Below are 20,779 nucleotides of genomic sequence, written 5' to 3' on the forward strand. Positions count from 1 at the left end.
CGGCTTGGACCTTGACCTGCTGTTTGTCTCTTGTCTTTGGCATATCTGCTCCTGACCCATTTGGCTTGCTTCTGACTCTGTGTTTGTTTATTCCTTTGGTACAGACTAATATTGATTCGGCTTGTTTGACTATTCTGCTGTCACCGGGGACAGCCTCACTGCTGCACTGCAGGTCTGCTCTTGCTGTGTGCATTCTTCCTTCCACTCTATTGCCATCTAGTGGAGCTTGCATCTACCTGCATAGCAGCAGCGTGACAACCGCTCTCATTTTACCGTGTGCATATTACTACTCAGACAACACAGGATGAGGGTAAAACAGTGTGGCAACACTTTATTGAACCACAAAACAGGCAAATAACACATCATACAGTACAAGCAACATATGCAATGGTGCAAATTAGTCTCACCCACTGATTTGCTGGGATAAGAGCAGCTGTGACTTCAGCATTTCCAGTGCCAGCTATCTCCATGTCTCCCTTGCACAGAGAGGAGGTTACAAGAAGCTTATGAAGTTGGCAGTCCATTGAGGTACAAGGCCAGGTGCTGGGAAGGTCACAACCTGGCTTCTGCGAACATCTCCACAGAGCCAGGTGAGTCCCATTCCTGGCTTCACAAACATAGGCCTTCGGTGACAGGTAGGTCCAAATCCTGACTACCCTAAATGTATTCATAGGTTCAGTGATGGTCAATGAAGCCGCACATAAAAAAAAAATTTGAGCTGGGGGGCCGCTTTCCTTTCAAACTTAATACACCCCGTACACACGCGGGTCCTCTCCGTACACCTCGTACACACCGGATCGGAGCCCTTACACCTCGTACATACAGTGCTCTGCTTCATACACCTCGTACACACAGGGCTCTGCTCCTTACATCTCGTACACACAGGGCTCCGCTCCTTACACCTCGTACACACAGGGCTCCGCTCCATACACCTCGAACACACAGGGCTCCGCTCCATACACCTCGTACACACAGGGCTCTGCTCTGCACACCTCGTACACACAGGGCTCCACTCACCTCGAACACACAGGGCTCCGCACACCTCGAACACACAGGGCTCTGCTCCATACACCTTGTACACACAGGGCTCTGCTCCATAGACCTCATACACACAGGGCTCCGCACACCTCGAACACACGGCTCCGCTCCATACACCTCATACACACAGGGCTCCGCACACCTCGAATACACAGGGCTCTGCTCCATCCACCCTGTAAACCCCTCCTGACCCCACACATAAACTTACCTTCAACCAGCACCATGACAAGCACACAGACAGCAGCGTCCTGCACACACTGAGGCCCCTGTTGTGAGTTCATTTTCCCCTCCGTCACTGAGGCCTGGTGAGCTCCCTATTCTAGTGAAGGAAGGTAGTGAGCCTGATTATCAGGCACCTGGGACTAATGAAGACGATTGGCTGAGTGGAGTCACTGACTGGATTTAAGGCAGCCTACGCCCTTTCTGCCCTGCGGGTGATTTCTCTGTGGACTCTTGGACACCAGTCTGATTCCTGCTCTTCTAAAGCTAAGTTTGCTGTTTTGCATCTAAGATTTGTTTTTGTTTTTCTTGCTTTTTGGATTCTGCCACTCCCTGCTGGAGTGTGCAGTGTTCCTTGAGCTCTGTTTTCTGAAAGTACCTGAGTGCTGATTTAGTTTTTGAAGCTTAGTTGCTTCAGGGCCATTTTTATATCAGCTTGTTGGCTTTTTCTCTGATAGGGTTATGGCAGATTGCAGACAGCAGCCTTCCTATCCGTTCCTATCTGGGTAGTTTTTGGCCCCGTCTTTGCTCAGCCTGTCTTTCTGTCTGTGTAAGTGTTTTCATCTTGCTTCACCGTCATTATATGTGGGGGGCTGCCTATTGCTTTGGGGTCTGCTCTGGGGCAGTTAGATTTCCCCTTTCCTTCTTTAGGTCTATGTATCTCTCCGGCTGTGATCGAGGGGTCTAGGTCATCGTAGGAACCCCCCACGGCTACTGCTAGTTGAGTTGATAGGTTCAGGGGTCTGCAATCTGATAGTTGCCAACTTCTCTGGTTTTCAGGACTTAGCTAGCATTTCTGTTTTTGCCTCCTACGGTGACTCAATCATAACAGGCCCCTAATCATGTGACCTCTCACTCCTCCCCCTCCTGTGACCTCATCACAGGTCTTGTGCAGTGTGTGCACACAGAACAGCCAATGCCATCGCTGCTCCTGAATGCCCGCCTTCCTCCTGCCTCAGGGAGTGAGACATGTGGTGCACCGCGGACTGCAGATGCCTGCCTCAGTGTGTTTGAGACCCCTGCTGTAAAGTGTTCCTGGCTGTGGTTATGTAAAGAGAATCTGGTTCTTTGGATTTCTGAATCTCTTGGCTGTCTCAACGTATATTGTTAGAGGCATATCCCACTTATATAGCTCACAATTGTTGTCTTTCAAGCCAGCATCCAGAGGTCAAAAGGAATACGTGATAAGGTTAACGTGTATTGTTAGACTATTTAATCAATTTGCATATTTCTTATGCCTTCATTTTGTAAGACAACAAGCCACAAGACCCACACAATGGTCATTCACCATATTACGCAAACATCCATTATTCAATGACCCTGCATCAGTGTCTTACAAAGAAAGCAGACAATAAATTGTAGGAGCTGATGTAAGAGGCAAACATTAGCCATTTAAAATTATTAAAAATCAACGTTTAAGACTCATGACAACAATATATAGTTCTTGACCAACTGAAGAACAATTGCAAAATTCAAAAGTCGTCATATAGTTAACAGTCTATTCCTCCTGGCTTACTGAAAATAGACATCTGGTTAATTAAGATAAAATGATGTGTCATCACACCCTAATTTAAATTTTTGCTAGACCTTGCATAGGCTTTACATCCCATACCTTAACAATGGGAAGAAAAGGGTTTTGAGGACCTTCTCTACGTGTCATCAAGGGTGTATTGGAGTCCCTCCTTTAAATTTTTTTCAGACCTTGCACTTAGTGCATAGACTTTATGAGTCTAGGAGTCCCACTTCCTAACAATTTTAATGGAATGTGTAGGAGACCCTCCTTTATGTTCTTTATGTATCAGAGTCCCTCTTCCTTCTAATTTTTGGAAGTTCTTGCATTGTCTGCATAGGATTTTTAATTTTCAGAGTCCTTTCTTCATGAATTAAACAGGATGTGTCTCACTATGTCACACACCACATGCCCAGATAAGGTAGTAAAATGTTAAAATTATATTTACGGTGAATGTTTTTTTTCACCATTGAAAGCAATGAGAAAATGGACTCTGTCCATCATTGGACGTTAAGGGGTTAAAATAAAAATATTTATAGTCACCTACCATGCTGGCACTTGCATTCCTAGGAGCACACAATACATGTAGGTTGATAAGTCATTTGGGCCCCGCACTCAATCTGCGCACTGGGTCACTGTCCCCACCTTCGGACAAATGGGACATCAAGAGGAAGTCAGAGAGCAGCCTTAATGTTGATGTTCAATATGTCAGAAGGCTGGGACAGTGAAGGCAGTGCAGCCTGGGTACAGGGCTCATGTGATGTAAAAACCTCATGTGAGCTCCAGGAGTGTGAGTCCTGATACTGCTTGAATTTGAATGGCGCTGGAGCAGGAGGTGAGTATAAATGTTTTTACTTTTATAAGACCAAACAGGAATAACAAGTAGAGTTGAGCGAAACAGGTCGGCCAAATTCATAAGTCGCTGACTTATGGCAAAGTCAGGTTTCACCGACCGAAACCCGACCACAACGTGAAGTCGGCCATGCGGTTGGCAAAACGAGCGCCAAAGTCGGATTTCCCAGAATGCTTGCACGTCACTTTTTTCAGCCACTGAGCAAGGACGTACACTGTGGCCAACGAGATGACATGTGCAGCGTCCGGGGAGAGAGCGAGACTTCACGCACTTTAAAAAAAGCAGTCCGGCATGTAGGTGTGTTTACTGTCCTCCACTCCCTTCCGACTTTGCTTCCCCATTGACTTGCATTGGGTTTCGTGTTTCAGTCGGACCTTCGACTTTTCCCGACAGTCGGCTGATTTCATTCGACTCGACTTTTGAGAAAGTCGGGTTTCATGAAACCCGACTCGACCCTAAAAAAGGCAAAGTCGCTCATCTCTAATAACAAAGGATTGTCCTACTCAGGGATAACCCTTTTAGGAAGATAAAAGTTGATTTCCATTTAAAATCTTTCCCACACTGATAACATGGAAAAGGATTCTCCTCAGTGTGGATTCTATGGTGTCTAACAAGTTGTGATTTCTTCCCAAAACATTTTCCACATTCTGAACAGGAAAAAGGCTTCTAACCTGTGTGGAGTCTATGATGTTCGATAAGATGTGATTTCTCTGCAAAACATTTCTCACATTCTAAAAAACATGAAAAAGGCTTCTCCCCAGTGTGGGTTCTTTGGTGTTCTTTAAGACTCGATTTCCGGTTAAAACATTTCCCACATTCTGAACATGAAAAAGGCTTCTCTCCTGTGTGGGTTCTTTGGTGTTCTTTAAGACTCGATTTCCGGTTAAAACATTTCCCACATTCTGAACATGAAAAAGGCTTCTCTCCTGTGTGGGTTCTTTGGTGTTCTTTAAGACTCGATTTCCGGTTAAAACATTTCCCACATTCTGAACATGAAAAAGGCTTCTCCCCTGTGTGATCTCTCTGGTGTTTATCAAGATTTGATTTCCGGTTAAAACATTTCCCACATTGAGAACATGAAAAAGGCTTCTCTCCTGTGTGACCTCTCTGGTGTTTATCAAGATTTGATTTCCGGTTAAAACATTTCCCACATTGAGAACATGAAAAAGGCTTCTCCCCTGTGTGGATTCTATAGTGTCTATTAAGAGCTGATTTCTTCACAAAACATTTTCCACATTCTGAACAGGAAAAAGGCTTCTCCCCTGTGTGCAGTCTCTCATGTTTGATAAGATGTGATTTCTCTGCAAAACATTTCTGACATTCTAAACATGAAAACGACTTCTCCCCAGTGTGAGTTCTACAGTGGTTATCAAGATTTAATTTTCGGTTAAAACATTTCCCACACTGAGAACAAGAAAAAGGCTTCTCCCCTGTGTGAGTTCTACGGTGTTTATCAAGATTTGATTTCCGGTTAAAACATTTCCCACACTGAGAACATGAAAAAGGTCTCTCCCCTGTGTGCACTCTATGGTGCCTAACAAGTCGAAATTTCTGTGCAAAACATTTTCCACATTCTGAACAGGAAAAAAGCTTCTCCCCTGTGTGGAGTCTCTGATGTTCGTTAAGACGTGATTTCTCTGCAAAACATTTTCCACATTCTGAACAGAAAAAAGGCTTTTCTCCTGTGTGGGTTCTTTGGTGGTTATCAAGATGATGTTTCCAGCTAAAACATTTCCCACATTCTGAACATGGAAAAGGCTTCTCTCCTGTGTGAGTTCTTTTGTGCCCATCAAGATTTGACTTCTGACTAAAGCATTTCCCACATTCTGAACATGATAAAGACTTCCTTGCTTTATGAGCAGTTTGTTTTTTAATGCCTCTTTTGTGTCTTTGATTTCCCTTAGTAGTCGGTAGTGAATCAGATGACAGATCTTTGCTGTGAAGGGATGATGGTATATTTGGAATAATGGCATTCACTTTAATTGTATCCTGTGGGATCTCAGGATCATCTGATTTTAAAATTGAAGAAGTCGGCTGTCCCTCTGATCTCCTGGTACAGTTATCTGCTAAGAATAAAACCAATTATTTTTTTCTAAAATATCCTTGAATTTTACATTTTTGAATATTTCTCCTTAAACTGTCTGTAAAAATGGTACGCTATGTAAAAATAGCTTTATTGATTTATTCTCATTTGCACAAGGAAAGACTAGAAGCAATAGGATGGAACTGAATTGAAAGACACAGATTAGATATTAGAAAAAACCTTTTGACAGCGTGGGTGATCAATGAGTGGAACAGGATGCCATGAGAGGTGGTGAGTTCTCCTGCAATGGAAGTCTTCAAATAGAAGCTGTACAGACCTCTGTTTGGGATGATTTACTGAATTCTGCACTGAGCAGGGACTTGGACCAGATGACCGAGGAGGTCCCTTCCATCTCTACCATTCTATGATTCTATGAAATATTGAATTATTCATCAAGACAATGACCTTTCACAATCTAATAGAAAATCTTATAGGATGAACCAGTAGAGCGTGGAGTTCAACTGTTTGTCATTCTGCCTTCCCCCCAAATATGGAATAAAAAGTCACCAAACAACGTTTTGTAGGTAAAAACACCACCAATAAAAACTTCTACTAATCTCACAAAAAACATTACCTCACTCTGGTCCACCATCTCTCCGTGGAAAAACAGAGGTTTCAATATTATTAGTGGCTCAAAGGCTCTTGAAAAGCAACATGCCTTCTATAAACCAATCCAGCAATATCCACTTTCACAAAGTCAAATCTTCTTCTCGCTTCTGAGCCTTTCATTGTGCCCAAACCAAAATTAGCACCCATGTATTTGTCATAATTATAGTGAGAAAAACCCACTTAACTTATGGTGTGTGTCTCCTGGAGCACAATCTGGGCACTATGTGGTACATAATAAAATGGTATATTTGCAATTTTTCACTCTCCAACATCCATTGCACGCTACTTTCCGGAAAGTGGCTGTGGAGTCAAAATAATCACTGCTAATATAGATTAATTCACTGAGGGTTATAATTTCCACAATGGAGCCACTTTATGGGGTTATCTACTGCTCTGGTTTTCTGCATTTTGTCGTATTAGGGCTTGTGATAGTGGTGTGTACCATCTTGTCTGGAATCTGCAACTGCCACCTCTGCTTCTTTCACCAGGCATGGCCTTATTCATTCTGTAGGCAGTGAGGGATGGAGGAGATGTAGGAATCAGAAGCTCTGGGTGGAGCAGGCTCTGTTCAGCCACTTAGATTAGGGTTGCTGTGATCATCCAGTCTGGTATTATGGGTGTGTGTGCTGTCCATCTGGAGTATTCTGCTTTCTGCTTTCACCAACTGGAAAGCACCACACCCTACTAAAGCTCAAAGCAAATTGCAGGAAGATGCCAGACACAGCCTTGTTCTTCTCTGATTCAGTCTTCTCTGTGCTCAGCTGTTGTGACCCCTTAGTGACTAATTTTGTTCTTCTGATTTTGCATTTTCTCTGCCCTCCTGGTTCTGACCCAGCTACCTGACTATTTCTTCATCCCACCTCACTCCACAGAACAGCAGGTAACACCATGGCCCAAGTCTCGGGTCTATGTGTAAGAACAGATCCATGTAAAGGATGATGAGCAAGGTAATACTTGGGATCTGCAAAGCGGAGTAGATAGTGCCAAGCTTGATCATGGTAGCCATATGTTGAGCTGCCAGGTAACCAATACTATTCCAAGAAGATGTGCATTTAAATAGAAAAATGAAGCTTCTTCCCTTCTTAACCCTGCCATGTGCCCAGACAGTAGTGTATAACTGTCACGCCGCCGCTGGATACTCACCCTGCCTCCGCTCCCGCGCGGCAGTCCCTCGCTGTCTGGCAGCTGCGGCGTCCTCTTCTGACAGGTACACGGTCGACGGCATCTCTGCATGCCATGCACATGCCGGCCACGTCTCCCTCCTGTCTCTTGTGCTCCAGCGGTGCCCTGACCCATTAGCACTGCCGGACCAATAGGAGACCAGGCAGGGATATATCAGGCCGCCCTCCTGTAATGGAGGCGCCTGATCTTTGTGTTACACCACACATTAGGCCCTCTGTTCTGCTATCAGTGTGTCTCACCTTTACGAGGAATGTCTCCTACAGTCCTACTTTGGTCCTGTCTTCCGTGTCCCTGCTCCATCCTGTTGTCCGGGTCCAGTCCCACAGTCCTATTCCGGTCCTGTCTTCCATGTCCCTGCTCCATCCTGCTGTCCGTGGTCCAGTCCCGCATTCCTACTCCGGTCCTGTCTTCTGTGTCCCTGCTCCGTCCTGCTGTTCGTGGTCCTGTCCCGCAGTCCTACTCGGGTCCTGTCTTTCGTGTCCCTGCTCTGTCCTGCTGTCCTTGGTCCAGTCCCGCAGTCCCACTCCAGCCTTTTCATCTGTAGCCCCGTGGACTTACTCCAGTCCGTTCTGAGCCGCCCCTCTCGGTACCGGCTATCGTGGTAGTCGAACCCCTGGGCCTGCTCCTAACGATCCCTGTCTAGGGGTCGGCTCCACCTGGTGGCTCGCCGGGGGCCCCTCGGTGCCACGATCCAGATGGTTTACTCCTGGAGACTTGCCTCACCTGACCACCCCGTTAACAGTAAGATCAGGCCATGGATCCCGTCGGTACCCCTGCTGCCACCCAAAAAGTGTTACTCTTTTTGCAGGAGACCCAGGGAAGCATAATGTCTGTAATGAAGTCCACGGACTCCCGCTTGTCAGTCCTACAGGTGGCCGATCCTGGAAATGCTACTCAGCTGGCTAGTCTTCAACAGGAGCTGGGTCAGCAACGTGATACTCAAGCCCATATTTTAAGTTATATGGCCTCTGTCGATAGCCGTCTGGTGGCCCTCCAGTTTGCCGCCGTGGCATAAACTCCACCTCCTGTTTCTGCAGCTCTCCCATCGCCTCGCCAAGCCACCTTGGTTTAGTGGAGACCCCAAACTCTGTAGGGGGTTCTTATACCAGTGTAGCCTCCATTTTGAATGGTTGCCTCACTCTGATCGGGCCAAAGTGGCCTTCATTGTGTCTCATCTGGAGGGAGAGGCCCTGTCCTGGCTGATCCCTCTTTGGGAAAGGGATGATCCCGTTGTCTCGAGCCTTCCGGTCTTCTTGGATACCTTTCACGGGGTCTTTGATGAACCAGGTCGATTAGCCTCTGTTACCGACTCTCTTTTTAATCTTCATCAAGGTTCCCTCACGGTCGGAGAGTATGCGATCCGCTTTCGTACTCTCTCCTCGGAGCTAGGTTGGAATAACGCGGCATTGGTAGGGGCATTCTGACATGGTCTCTCAAGCAGGATAAAGGATGAACTCATGGGTCAGGATACCCCAACCACCCTGGAAGACCTTATCTCGCTGGCCACTTGCATTGATCTACGGTTCCAGGAGCGAGCCCGTGAGTCAGCAAGAGACAGGAGGCCCACTAGACCAGCCTCCCTTTCCACATTGGTCCTCTAGTCCTCATCCAGTCGGGTCCCCTTCTTCCCCTGTTGAACCCATGCAGGTGGATCGCCTCAAGTTGGCTGAGTTGCGTCAGAGGGAGAGACGGGCACAAGGCCTATGCCTCTATTGTGGAGGTTCTTCTCATTTTGTCCGCACTTGTCCAGAGAGACCGGGAAACTCCTCCACCTAAGCCAGGTAAGAGAGGCCTCCCTAGGTGCTAATGATTCCTCTCAACCTCTTACGACTGTTCTTTTGGTTTCAGGGCAGAGACATGGGTCCAAGGTGGCCTACGTGGATTTGTGCTCAGCAGGTAACTTCATCCGGCGTGAAGAGGTGGACAAGTACCAGATTCCAGTGGTTACCCTATGTAATCCTCGGCTGACTGCTGCAGTGGATGGCAAATTGCTACAGGAGACCGTCACCTTGTTCACTAAGGAAGTGGAGTTGCAAGTCGGAGCCTTACATCGAGAGAAGCCCTATCAGTCTTGCTGCTGCTCCTCGGCCACCCCCTGATTTTGCGGGTCTTCGTTCAGCCTACAGTTCCTACGCAGACGTCTTTCATAAGAGGGAGGTGGAGGTTCATCCCCGGTTCAACTCCCCCAATGGGCAGAATCTACCCACTGTCTCCCGCTGAGACCTTAGCCATGTCTGAATACGTCTGGGAGAACCTTGCCAAAGGGTTTATACGGAAATCCTCTTTGCCCGCGGGAGTCGGGTTTTTCTTCGTCAAGAAGGACTGATCTCTGCAGCTGTGCATTGACTATAGGGGCTTGAATGAGATTACCATCAAGAACAGGTATCCTCTTCCACTCATTCTGGAGTTGTTTGACTGTCTCAGAGGGGCCCGGGTCTTCTCCTAGTTGGATCTTAGGGGAGCCTATAATCTGATCTGTATCCGCGCAGGTAACGAGTGGAAGACTGCTTTCAACACTCGAGATGGGCACTACGAGTACCTGGTCATGCCCTTTGGTCTTTGCAATGCTCCTGCTGTGTTTCAAGAGTTTTTCAACGAGATCTTCCGGGATCTCTTGTATTACTGTGTGGTAGTTTACTTGGATGACATCCTTGTTTTCTCACCAGATCTTTCATCCCACAGAAAGAGTGTTTGCCTGGTGTTACAGTGTCTTCAGGAGAATCGCTTGTTTGCTAAGATAGAAAAATGTCTCTTTGAGCAAACCTCTCTCCCGTTTCTGGGCTACATTATCTCCGGCGCTGGATTAAGGATGGATCCGAGAAACTGACTGCCATCCTCAAATGGCCTCGTCCCGTCGGAGTAAGAGCTATACAATGGTTTCTCGGATTTGCCAACTACTACAGGCAATTTATTCCTCATTTCTCCTCAATAACTAAACCTATTTCCGCTCTTATCCGAAAGGGGACGAGCCCCAATTCTTGGTCTAAGGAGGCGGAAGAAACCTTTCAGACCCCAAAATGGCTTTTTCCACAGTCCCGGTGATGCACCGTCTCAAAAGCAACCGACCCTTTGTGCTTGAGGTGGACGCTTTCTCAACATGTGCCGGGGCAGTACTGTCCCAGAGATCCGCCTCTGGTCGACTGCATTCCTGTGGCTTCTTTTCGAAGGCTTTTTCTCCATCCGACCATCCGAGTGCAACTACTCGATCGGCGACCGCGAACTGTTGGCCATAAAATTAGCCCTGGAAGAATGGCGTCATCTCCTGGAGGGGGCTGTCCACCCCTTTGCAATCTTTTCTGATCACAAAAACTTGGCCTATCTCCAGTCTGTCCAGAGACTCAATCCTCGACAGGCCAAGTGGTCCTTAATTTTTGCCCGTTTTGATTTCGAGCTCCGTTTTCGCCCTGGCAACAAGAACACTAAAGCCGATGCCTTATCCAGGGTCTTCCAGCCGACCGAAACAGTGGATGAACCTTTGCACATTATTGAGCCCACTAGAATCATCACTGTGGCTCCTGTAAATTAGCTTTCTCCACCTCCAGACAAGACCTTTGTGCCCGCGAAGGTCAAAAGAAAGGTTCAGTTCACCTCCAAGTTCTGGCGGGCACTTTGTAAGCTCATGAACGTTTCTCTCGACTTCTCCTCCGCTTACAATCTGCAGTCCAATGGGCAGGTGGAGCGAACCAACCAGACGTTGACTGGGTACCTGCGCCATTTTTCCAGTGCCCACCAAAACGACTGGGCTGACCTGCTTCTCTGGGCGGAGTTCGCCTACAACAACCATACTGGTGAATCCTCAACCAAATCTCCGTTTTTCACTGTATTTTGCAGACCTCCTGGTGTTCCCCTTCCTGTAACCTCTGCCGCGGTTGCCCTGTGTCGGAGGACATGTCCAGCTGCGGTTGCTCCTCTGGAGGCTCACTCATGCTTCCAGGAGATGCAGCAATCTTTTGGCTGGTGATTTTTTTTTTAAATATCCCCGCTCCCCTTCCGGCCACTGCCACATGGGGAGCGCCTTTCTTTTCCTTATTGCCTCCAGGTGTGCGCCACCACTGCATCACCTTCCCGGCACTCCGGGCTCCCAGAGATGCTTTGCGCGTGTGGCGCCCCTGAGGCTCAGTCGCCACAGAGGTACTGCACCTTCTCCTAAGGTGTAGTGCCCCACCTCCTAGGTAAGTTGGAAACTCCTTTTCACACTCCAACACCTGCACCCCACACACAGGATAGTTCAGCAGGACCAGATTGCAGCTTCATGCTTAGAGGGTAGCAGAGCACCTTTCGTGGTTCCTGGCTTCGTAACACGAGATGTGCTGGGAGGTGGGTGGAGTTGAGATATATAAAAGGTTGGGAAAGTTTAGAATTACAGATCAGTCTGATAGAGGGTCAGTGAGGAAGGAAGCCACTCGGGAGGAGTGGGGATCCCTGGAAGAGGGATGGAGGAAGGAGTGCTGCAGCTGCCTCAGTGATCTGAGCCAGCTGGCACGGGAAAGGAACAGAAGGAGAAAGACGTAGAATTGCAACCTAAGCTTCCATAAGAGATAGAAGGAACAGCGCAGAACGAAGGAGTAGGAGAACAGAGAGGAGTTGTGGGTTGGAAGAGGAACCCTGTCTATAGGTTCTCAGCGCAAGGCCGGGGCCCGGTCCCCGAGGTTGTATGGACACTTATGGTTCTGCAGCAGACACCGGTGGAGTAGTTGGCTGTAAATGCACTACTCCCATCTAAGACTTGGGGCACAACAGCAACTGAATAGAGCCAGGACTCTGGAGAAGGGAGTCCCCGAGAGAGGCTACAGCTGTCTGTCATACAAGTAGAGTTGTTAGGAACATCTGACAGGAGGAACTTCAGAGTACCACGGTACTGGAGCTCTTCACACTAAAAGGCGCAATAGAGGAGTCATTCAGGAAAGGTACATGTTGGCGGAGTGTTGGAGAGGAGAATCCAGACTTGCCCGGGAGGTTGATTGAGTCTCTGCCCCGGAGGACACGGCACGGAGGCAGGCACCAGTGTGTATCACGAACTGTGAGTAAAACTTTGGAACTACAAGTCCTGGTGTCTTCCATTCAATTGTGCGCCAACACCGCCAGCACTGCTACATCTGGGTACCAACATTCCTCACACCGCCTGCGCCTATTCTCATCCATTGCAACTACACTGCCCTGGGGTTACAGCTTCACCTGTGGGGAGCTACACCATCTATGCTGCAACACACCATCAGCCCCAGAGGATCTGCACGCAGCGTTGGCTTAACATCTTGCTTGCCAAACACCACAGGTGGCGTCACGAACTATTCCATTTCATTAACTACAAACCACCATTGATTTGGGCGCCCAGGGCCACGGACCGGGTCACAGCCGCCGCTGTGACACATCCCACTGACACCGGCCCGGTACCGAGTACCCCACAGCCCTGGGACGGGGGCGACCCACGCGCATCCAGCGTCTGACGTCAACTGGCGCCTCGCCGTTGCCCCCGCCCGTGCGCTCTGAGATGCCGGTCCCAGACATGCGTTGTGGTGGTGGCGATGTCACTGGGCTTGCCTGTGCGCGCTGCCGCTCCCAGGGATGCATTGCGGCAGAGTGACTCCACCGGAGACTTCCTGCGCCTGCTGCGCCGCTGTCCCTGGAGCGTTTTTCGTCAGTCCTCTGCCTAGCTCCCCTCACACGCTTCTGTCGCCTTTCCCCCGCACACCCTGGAGGCCCGCTGACCTCCGGCGGTGGCGCCTCGTGTCAGCACCCCAGCCGGGACAGGGAACCTCCGCTGTCATCCCCCGGACTGGTCGGCCCCGGCATCCAACGATGATTGGGGAGTTCGTAGGTTCCCTATGGGGACAGGAAACCAACTTATTTGGGAGCGAGGTACCGCCTTTTTATCTGTAGGTTTCCTGTCCCCGTGGGGCGGATCCCCTCTCCGTGGTACCGTCATGGGGGAAAGAGAAATAATCTGTGAGGTCCATTTGTTTCCTATTACCGTAGTAACATACAGTAGTTAGCAAGGCCGAAAAAAGACATTTGTCCATCCAGTTCAGCCTATATTCCGTCAGAATAAATCCCCAGATCTACGTCCTTCTAAAGAACCTAATAACTGTAAGATACAATATTGTTACGCTCCAGGAAGACATCCAGGCCTCTCTTGAACCCCTCGACTGAGTTCGCCATCACAACCTCCTCAGGCAGAGTATTCCAGATTCTCACTGCCCTAACAGTGAAGAATACTCTTCTATGTTGGTGGAAAGACATTCTCTCCTCCAGACACAGAGAATGCCCCCTTGTGACAGTCACCTTCCTTGGTATAAACAGATCCTCGGAGAGATATTTGTATTGTCACCTTATATACTTATACATGGTTATTATCCTTTGTGAAGAATGCCAAATTTATCACCACATAAAGCGACACAAGTCAAATGTGAAAAATGGGAGTATTTTGGGCAGTAACTACTGTAGTCAAAAACTGTGACTATAGACAATAACACATCTATTGAAATGATCAAATTCAATAGTCTTCATCAGTAAAATATTAGTAACTAGTGGTGAAACCTCTCTGGGGTAATTAGAGCAGTGTTCCCCAACTCCAGTCCTCAGGTTTTATGCATTTCCCTAGTATCGCCCAGGTGGTGGAATTATTGCCTGTGCAGGTGAGCAGATCTCACCTGTGCAATTTTAAGGGAAATCCTGAAAACCTGACCTGTTGGTGGCTCTTGAAGACAGGAGTTGGGGAACACTGAATTAGAGTATGGGGCTTGGTGGCTCTTGGCAATCTAAACTATCTATAAGGGCCAATATTTTCTGTTAGATGAGTTTCAAGAAAAAAATATTAGACATATAACCGAAGGCAAGGAGGAAGACGTGTGCAGTGCCTGTGACAGATCGCTGATCTGTCACAGTGATCTGTGATGTGACAGATCAGCGATCTGTGATGTGACAGATCAGCGATCTGTCACAGGACAGTGATGTCCCACCTGGGACAATGTAATAAGGTTAAAAAAAAAAGTGTAAAAATAATTTTTTAAAAATCGCTAAATAAATTAAAAAAAAAATTCCCTAATAAATTCATTTTTTGGAAATAAAAAAAAAGAAACAATAAAAGTACACATATTTGGTATCGCCGCGTCCGTACCGACCCGCCCTATTAAACTGTCCCATTAGTTAACCCATTTAGCAAACCCCTTAAAAAATAAAAAACGAAGCAAAAAATAATGATTTATTATCATACAGCCGAACAAAAAGTGCAATAACGCGCGATCAAAAAGACGCATATAGATATGCATGATACCGCTGAAAATATCATCTTGTCCTGCAAAAAACGAGGCGCCATACAGCATCATCAGTGAAAAAATAAAAAAGTTATAGCTCGCAGAATAAAGCGATGCAAAAATAATTATTTTTTATATAAAATAGTTTTCATTGCATAAAACCGACAAAACATAAAAAAAACCTAAATGAGGTATCGCTTTAACTGTACTGACCCGAAGAATAAAAGGGCTTTATCAATTTTACCGCACGTGGAACGGTGTAAACGCACTCCCCCAAAAGAAATTCATGAAACGCTGGTTTTTGTTCATTCTGCATCCCAAAAATCGGAATAAAAAGTGATCAAAAAATGTCACGTGCCTGAAAATGGTACCAATAAAAACGTCAACTCGTCCCGCAAAAAATAAGACCTCACATGACTCAGTGGGTCAAAATATGGAAAAACTATAGCTCTCAATATGTGGTGATGCAAAAACTATTTTTACAATAAAAAGCGTCTTTTAGCGTGTGACAGCCGCCAAACATAAAAACCGCCATAAATAGTAAATCAAACCCCCGTTATCACCCCCTTAGTTAGGGTAAAAGAATAAAATAAAAAAATGTACTTATTTCCATTTTCCCATTAGGGTTAGGGCTAGGGTTAGGGCTGAGATTAGGGTTAGGGGGTGTAGAGTTGGAGTTAGAATTGGGGGGTTCCACTGTTTGGGCACATCAGGTGCTCTCCAAATGCAACATGGCGTCTGATCTCAATTCCAGCCAATTCTGCGTTGAAAAAGTCAAATGGTGCTCCTTCCCTTCCAAGCTCTGCCATGCACCCAAACAGTGTTTTACCCCCACATATAGGGTATCAGCGTACTCAGGACAAATTGCAAAACAGCTTCTCTTGTTACCCTTAGGAAAATAAAAAATTGGGGGCAAAAATAACATTTTTGTGGAAAAAAAATGATTTTTTTATTTTCACGCCCGGGCGTTATAAACTTCTGTGAAGCACTTGGGGGTTCAAATTGCTCACCACACATCTAGGTAAATTCCGTGGGGGTCTAGTTTCCAAAATGGGGTCACTTGTGGGGAGTTTCAATAGTTTAGGAACATCAGGGGCTCTCCAAACGCACATGACACCCGCAGACCATTCCATCAAAGTCTGCATTCCAAAACGTCACTACTTCCCTTCCGAGCCCTGATGTGTGCCCATACAGTAGTTTTCTCCCGCATATGAGGTATCAGCGTACTCAGGACAAATTGGACAACAACTTTTGGGGTCCAATTTCTCCTTTTACCCTTGGGAAAATAAAAAAATTGGGGACTAAATGATGTTTGCGGAAAAAATACGATTTTTTTATTTTCATGCCCGGGCATTATAAACTTCTGTGAAGCCCTTGGGGGTTCAAAGTGCTCACCACACATCTAGATAAGCTATTTAGGGGGTCTAGTTTCCAAAATGGTGTCACTTATGGGGGGTTTCCACTGTTTAGGTACATTCGGGGCTCTCCAAAGGCAACATAACACCCGCAGAGCATTCCATCAAAGTCTGCATTCCAAAACGTCACTACTTCTCTTCCGAGCCCCGACGTGTGCCCATACAGTAGTTGTCTCCCACATATGGGGTATCAGCGTACTCAGGACAAATTGGACAATAACTTTTGGGGTCCAATTTCTCCTGGTACCCTTGGGAAAATAAAAAAATTGGTGACTAAAAGATCATGTTTGTGGAAAAAATACGATTTTTTTATTTTCACGCACGGGCGTTATAAACTTCTGTGAAGCACTGGGGGGTTCAAAGTGCTTACCACACATCTAGATAAGTTCCTTGGGGGTCTAGTTTCCAAAATTGTGTAATTTGTGGGGGGTTTTCACTGTTTTGATACATCAGGGGCTTTCCAAACGCGGTATGGTGTCCGATCTCAATTCCAGCCAAAAACATCAAATGGCGCTGCTTCCCTTCCGAGCTCTGCCATGCGCCCAAATAGCGGTTTACCTCCACATGTGGAGTATCAGCGTACTCAGGACAAATTGCACAATAACTTTTAGGTCCGGTTACCCTTGGAAAAATAAGAATTGAGGGTGAAAAGATCATTTTTGTGGAAAAAATATGATTTTTTAATTGTACGGCTATACGTTATAAACTTCTGTGGAGCCCTTGAGGGTTCAAAGTTCTCACCACACATCTAGATAAGTTTCCTGGGGGTCTAGTTTCAAAAATGGTGTCATTTGTGGGGGGTTTCCACTGTTTTGGTACATCAGGGGTTTTCCAATCGCGACATGGTGTCCGATCTCAATTCCAGCCAAAAAAGTCATATGGCGCTGCTTCCCTTCTGAGCTCTGCCTTGCGCCCAAATAGTCATTTACACCCACATATGGGGTATCAGCATACTCAGGAAAAATTGCACAATAACTTTTAGGGTCCTGTTACCCTTTGGAAATTAAAAATTGGGGGTGAAAAGATCATTTTTGTGGAAAAATATGATTTTGTAATTGTATCGCTGTACGTTATAAACTTATGTGAAGCCATTGTTGGTTCAAAGTTATCACCACATATCTAGATATGTTCCTTGGGGGGTCTAGGTTCCAAAATGGGGTCACTTGTGGGAGGTTTCCACTGGTTAGGTACATCAGGGGCTCTCCAAACGTGACATGGCGTCTGATCTGAATTATAGCCAATTTTGCTTTGAAAAAGTCAAACGGCGCTCCTTCCCTTCTGAGCTCTGCCATGCGCCGAAACAGTGGTCCTCCCCCCCACATATCAGGTATCAGCGTACTCAGGACAAACTGCACAATAACTTTTGCAGTCCAACTTCTCCTGTTACCATTGGTAAAATAAAAAAAATTGAACCTGAAGTATTTTTTTTGTGAAAAAAAGTTAGATGTTCATTTTTTTTTAAATATTCAAAAAAAGTCCTGTGACGCACCTGAAGGGTTAATAAACTTCTTGAATGGGGTTTTGAGCACCTTGAGGGGTGCAGTTTTTAGAATGGTCTCACTTTTGGGTATTTTCTATCATATATACCCCTCAAAGTGGCTTCAAATGTGATGTGGTCCATAAAAATAAAATGGTGTTGCAAAAATGAGAAATCGCTGGTCAACTTTTAACCCTTATAACTTCCTAAGAAAAAAAAAAATTGGGTTCCAAAATTGTGCTGTGTAAAGTAAACATGTGGGAAATGTTACTTATTAAGTTTTTTGTGTGCCGTATCTCTGTGATTTAAGGGCATAAAAATTCAAAGTTGGAAAATTGCGAAATTTTCAAAATTTTCGCCAAATTTCCATTTTTTTCACAAATAAACGCAAGTTAATATGAATGAAATTTTACCATTAACATGAAGTACAATATGTCACAAGAAAACAATGTCAGAATCACCAGGATCCATGGAAGCATTCCAGAGTTATTACCTCATAAAGAGACAGTGGTCAGAATTGAAAAAATTCACCCGGTCATGAACGTGCAAACCTCCCTTGGAGGTTAAGGGGTTAAAGAGAACTTTTTATAATACTGCAGAGCTGGGGCTTCAATTTAGATCTTGCACATTTGGAAGAGGTAATGGAGACTTAAAAAAAGAAAAACTACTCACATAACTGAGGCAGGCTGATCCTACCTCAATCAAACTATCAACCAGAATGAACATGTAAAAAAAAGACATTTTTTTGTTCTCTGTTACATCCCCAAAAACAAAGTCTGCATGAGGGGAGAACTCCAACACTAAACTGGAGTGGCACTGGAGTTTATGGCGGACCATTGGAGCTACTGTAAGTCCTGACCAGAAAAATAGAGAAAGTATTAGTGCTCCCCCATTTCAGGAGAGATTGTGCAGTAATCGGAATCCCTTAGGATCGAAAGCATAATGTACGTGTAGTGAATCCATGAAACCAGGGCTGTGAATAAATGTATATTACAGCCGTGGACCACGCACAGCTTAGAGATCTATCATGCCACAGGTATAATGTGTTTTATGTAGTTTATCACAATCCTGTTTGACATTAGTCGGTTTTAAAAGAAATTGAAAAGTCAGGATAAAGGGAAACTCTGTCGTTATTGTACAGAAATTCACACTTGGCCTCACTGCACATTCAATGTTGTAGATTATAAAAGTGAAGTTTGGCCAGAAAGACTGGACCTGGTCTTGTAGGGACCATATGAGCACATTCAGCAGCACAGAAGGGAGAGAAGGGAGATTCACCCAATAAGATATCAGGGATCTAGGAAGCCAACAGCAGCATTACCCTCCACTTTCTCTTAGATGCCCTGCATTACATCTTGTCAGCACATTCTACATACGCTGTTATTTGGCTTTGAAGTTTACAGACCTGAGCAGGTAACGGTCAGCGTGTTCTAATCCCCGGGGGTAAGTGGATCCTGCAGGTTGTATATACAAAAGGGGTTTCACACTTTCACAAAGCCATTTAAACATTTTTGGATGGAGGAGAATGTTGTGCCCTACCAGCAAAATGGGGATCACACAATTGTGACACGTCCGGACTACAGCATTGATAAAGCAGCCACAGTCGGTGACTGAGAAGAATCTGTGACTTCTCTGCATTTAGTGGTTACTGCTCACCTGGGTAGTCATATGTAGGAATCTCCTCTTTACACCGCTCATCACCCCTCACATACGTCTCTGTAGTATTAATAGGGGTCAGATCTTCACCCTGAAACAAATATTGTAAAAGTCACAGACAGATGGAGAAGTCCCATCTATGATCAGCTCTAATCCTGCCATCTCCACCGTTCTCATTACACAAGTATAAACCATATAATACTGGTGGATAAAACAAGACTGAGCACAAGACCTTCACAGCCGTCTACACATCATAGGGGAGATCTCCTGACACCTTCTCTCCATCTACCTGATGATCCTGAGGAGCATTGGGATCTTCTTGTTTACAGTCCTGTGGAAGAAGAAAATGGGGACATCTCTCTGGTGTTGTCCTCATACTGGATAGATCTGGAGGAAACACATACAGGGACTGAATTCATAATTTACATAAAGATAATTATAGGCCGTGTGTATTTAGTCCTGTCTATTACCTGGTGATGTGAGGGGCTGGGGAACCTCCATCATGACGTCCTTGTACAGATCTTTGTGTCCTTCTAAATACTCCCACTCCTCCATGGAGAAATAGACGGCAACATCCTGACACCTTATAGGAACCTGACACATACAATGATACCGTCATCTCCCCTTCCCTTCATAGCGTTACTGTTTAATGTCCCAGAATTCCCAGCAGTGTCACCTCTCCAGTCAGCAGCTCAATCATCTTGTAGGTGAGTTCTAGGATCTTCTGGTCATTGATGTCCTCATGCATCAGGGGATGAGGTGGAGGCCCCATGACTGGGCTCAGGGGTCGTCCCCATCCCTCAGACACAGGGTCCTGACAGCGCTCACTAGAGGTCTTCTTCACTACTATGTAATCCTGGTTATGGAGAGACACATTAATAAATCTCCCTACAGACATTTCCAGAGTCCTCACCTCTCCAGTTCTGTCCATCTGTTATTCCCACAGATAGGAATGATGTAATGTGACGTCATCAGAATCTCTCACCTCTCCAGTAAGCCGGAAGAGGATCTCTAGGGTGAGGTGTAATATCCTCTCCACCATCTTGTCCCTCTCCATATCCATTCTTGGGTAGTCAAGAAAAATTCTCTTAATATAGAAGATGTCCACTGACAGGATCTGATATTGTAGGGACCTGAGTAGGAAGACGATGAGACGATGAATCATTATAAAGAATTATGTGTAATAATAAAATTACTGGAGATAATAAGGGGAAACATTTCAGAAGATAAAACGTGTAGATGTTGTATTCTCTAGTCTTATATGGACTGGAACAAACGTTGAATTGCTGACTAACACATCTCCTCCATGCTCCCAGTCACTGGCTATGTTACTCACTGCTTCAGCAACTGATTGGCTGAAGGAATAACAAATTCGTTAGGACAAACTAAAAATACAGAGACTGGCGGGGACCCAAGCAACAATTATATTTTTATCATTTTACAACATTCTGTTTTTTTCCCTGACATCTACTAATAAAACCTATATA

General features: G+C 45.8%; 1 protein-coding gene across 1 annotated transcript in view; it reads right to left on the reverse strand.

Moving 5' to 3' along the window:
• Window positions 1–305: 305 nt before the first annotated feature.
• Window positions 306–20,779, reverse strand: part of LOC141073009 (uncharacterized) — a 119,625-nt gene continuing 99,151 nt past the window's right edge. The window contains 1 exon segment of the mRNA XM_073560291.1: window positions 306–5,470. Coding sequence (XP_073416392.1) covers window positions 4,101–5,470 — 1,370 coding nt within the window. The 3' untranslated portion in view covers window positions 306–4,100.

This window comes from Dendrobates tinctorius, unplaced genomic scaffold, assembly GCF_039654945.1.
Source record: "Dendrobates tinctorius isolate UK_male_01 unplaced genomic scaffold, ASM3965494v1 ptg000294l, whole genome shotgun sequence".
NCBI classification, from domain to species: domain Eukaryota; kingdom Metazoa; phylum Chordata; class Amphibia; order Anura; family Dendrobatidae; genus Dendrobates; species Dendrobates tinctorius.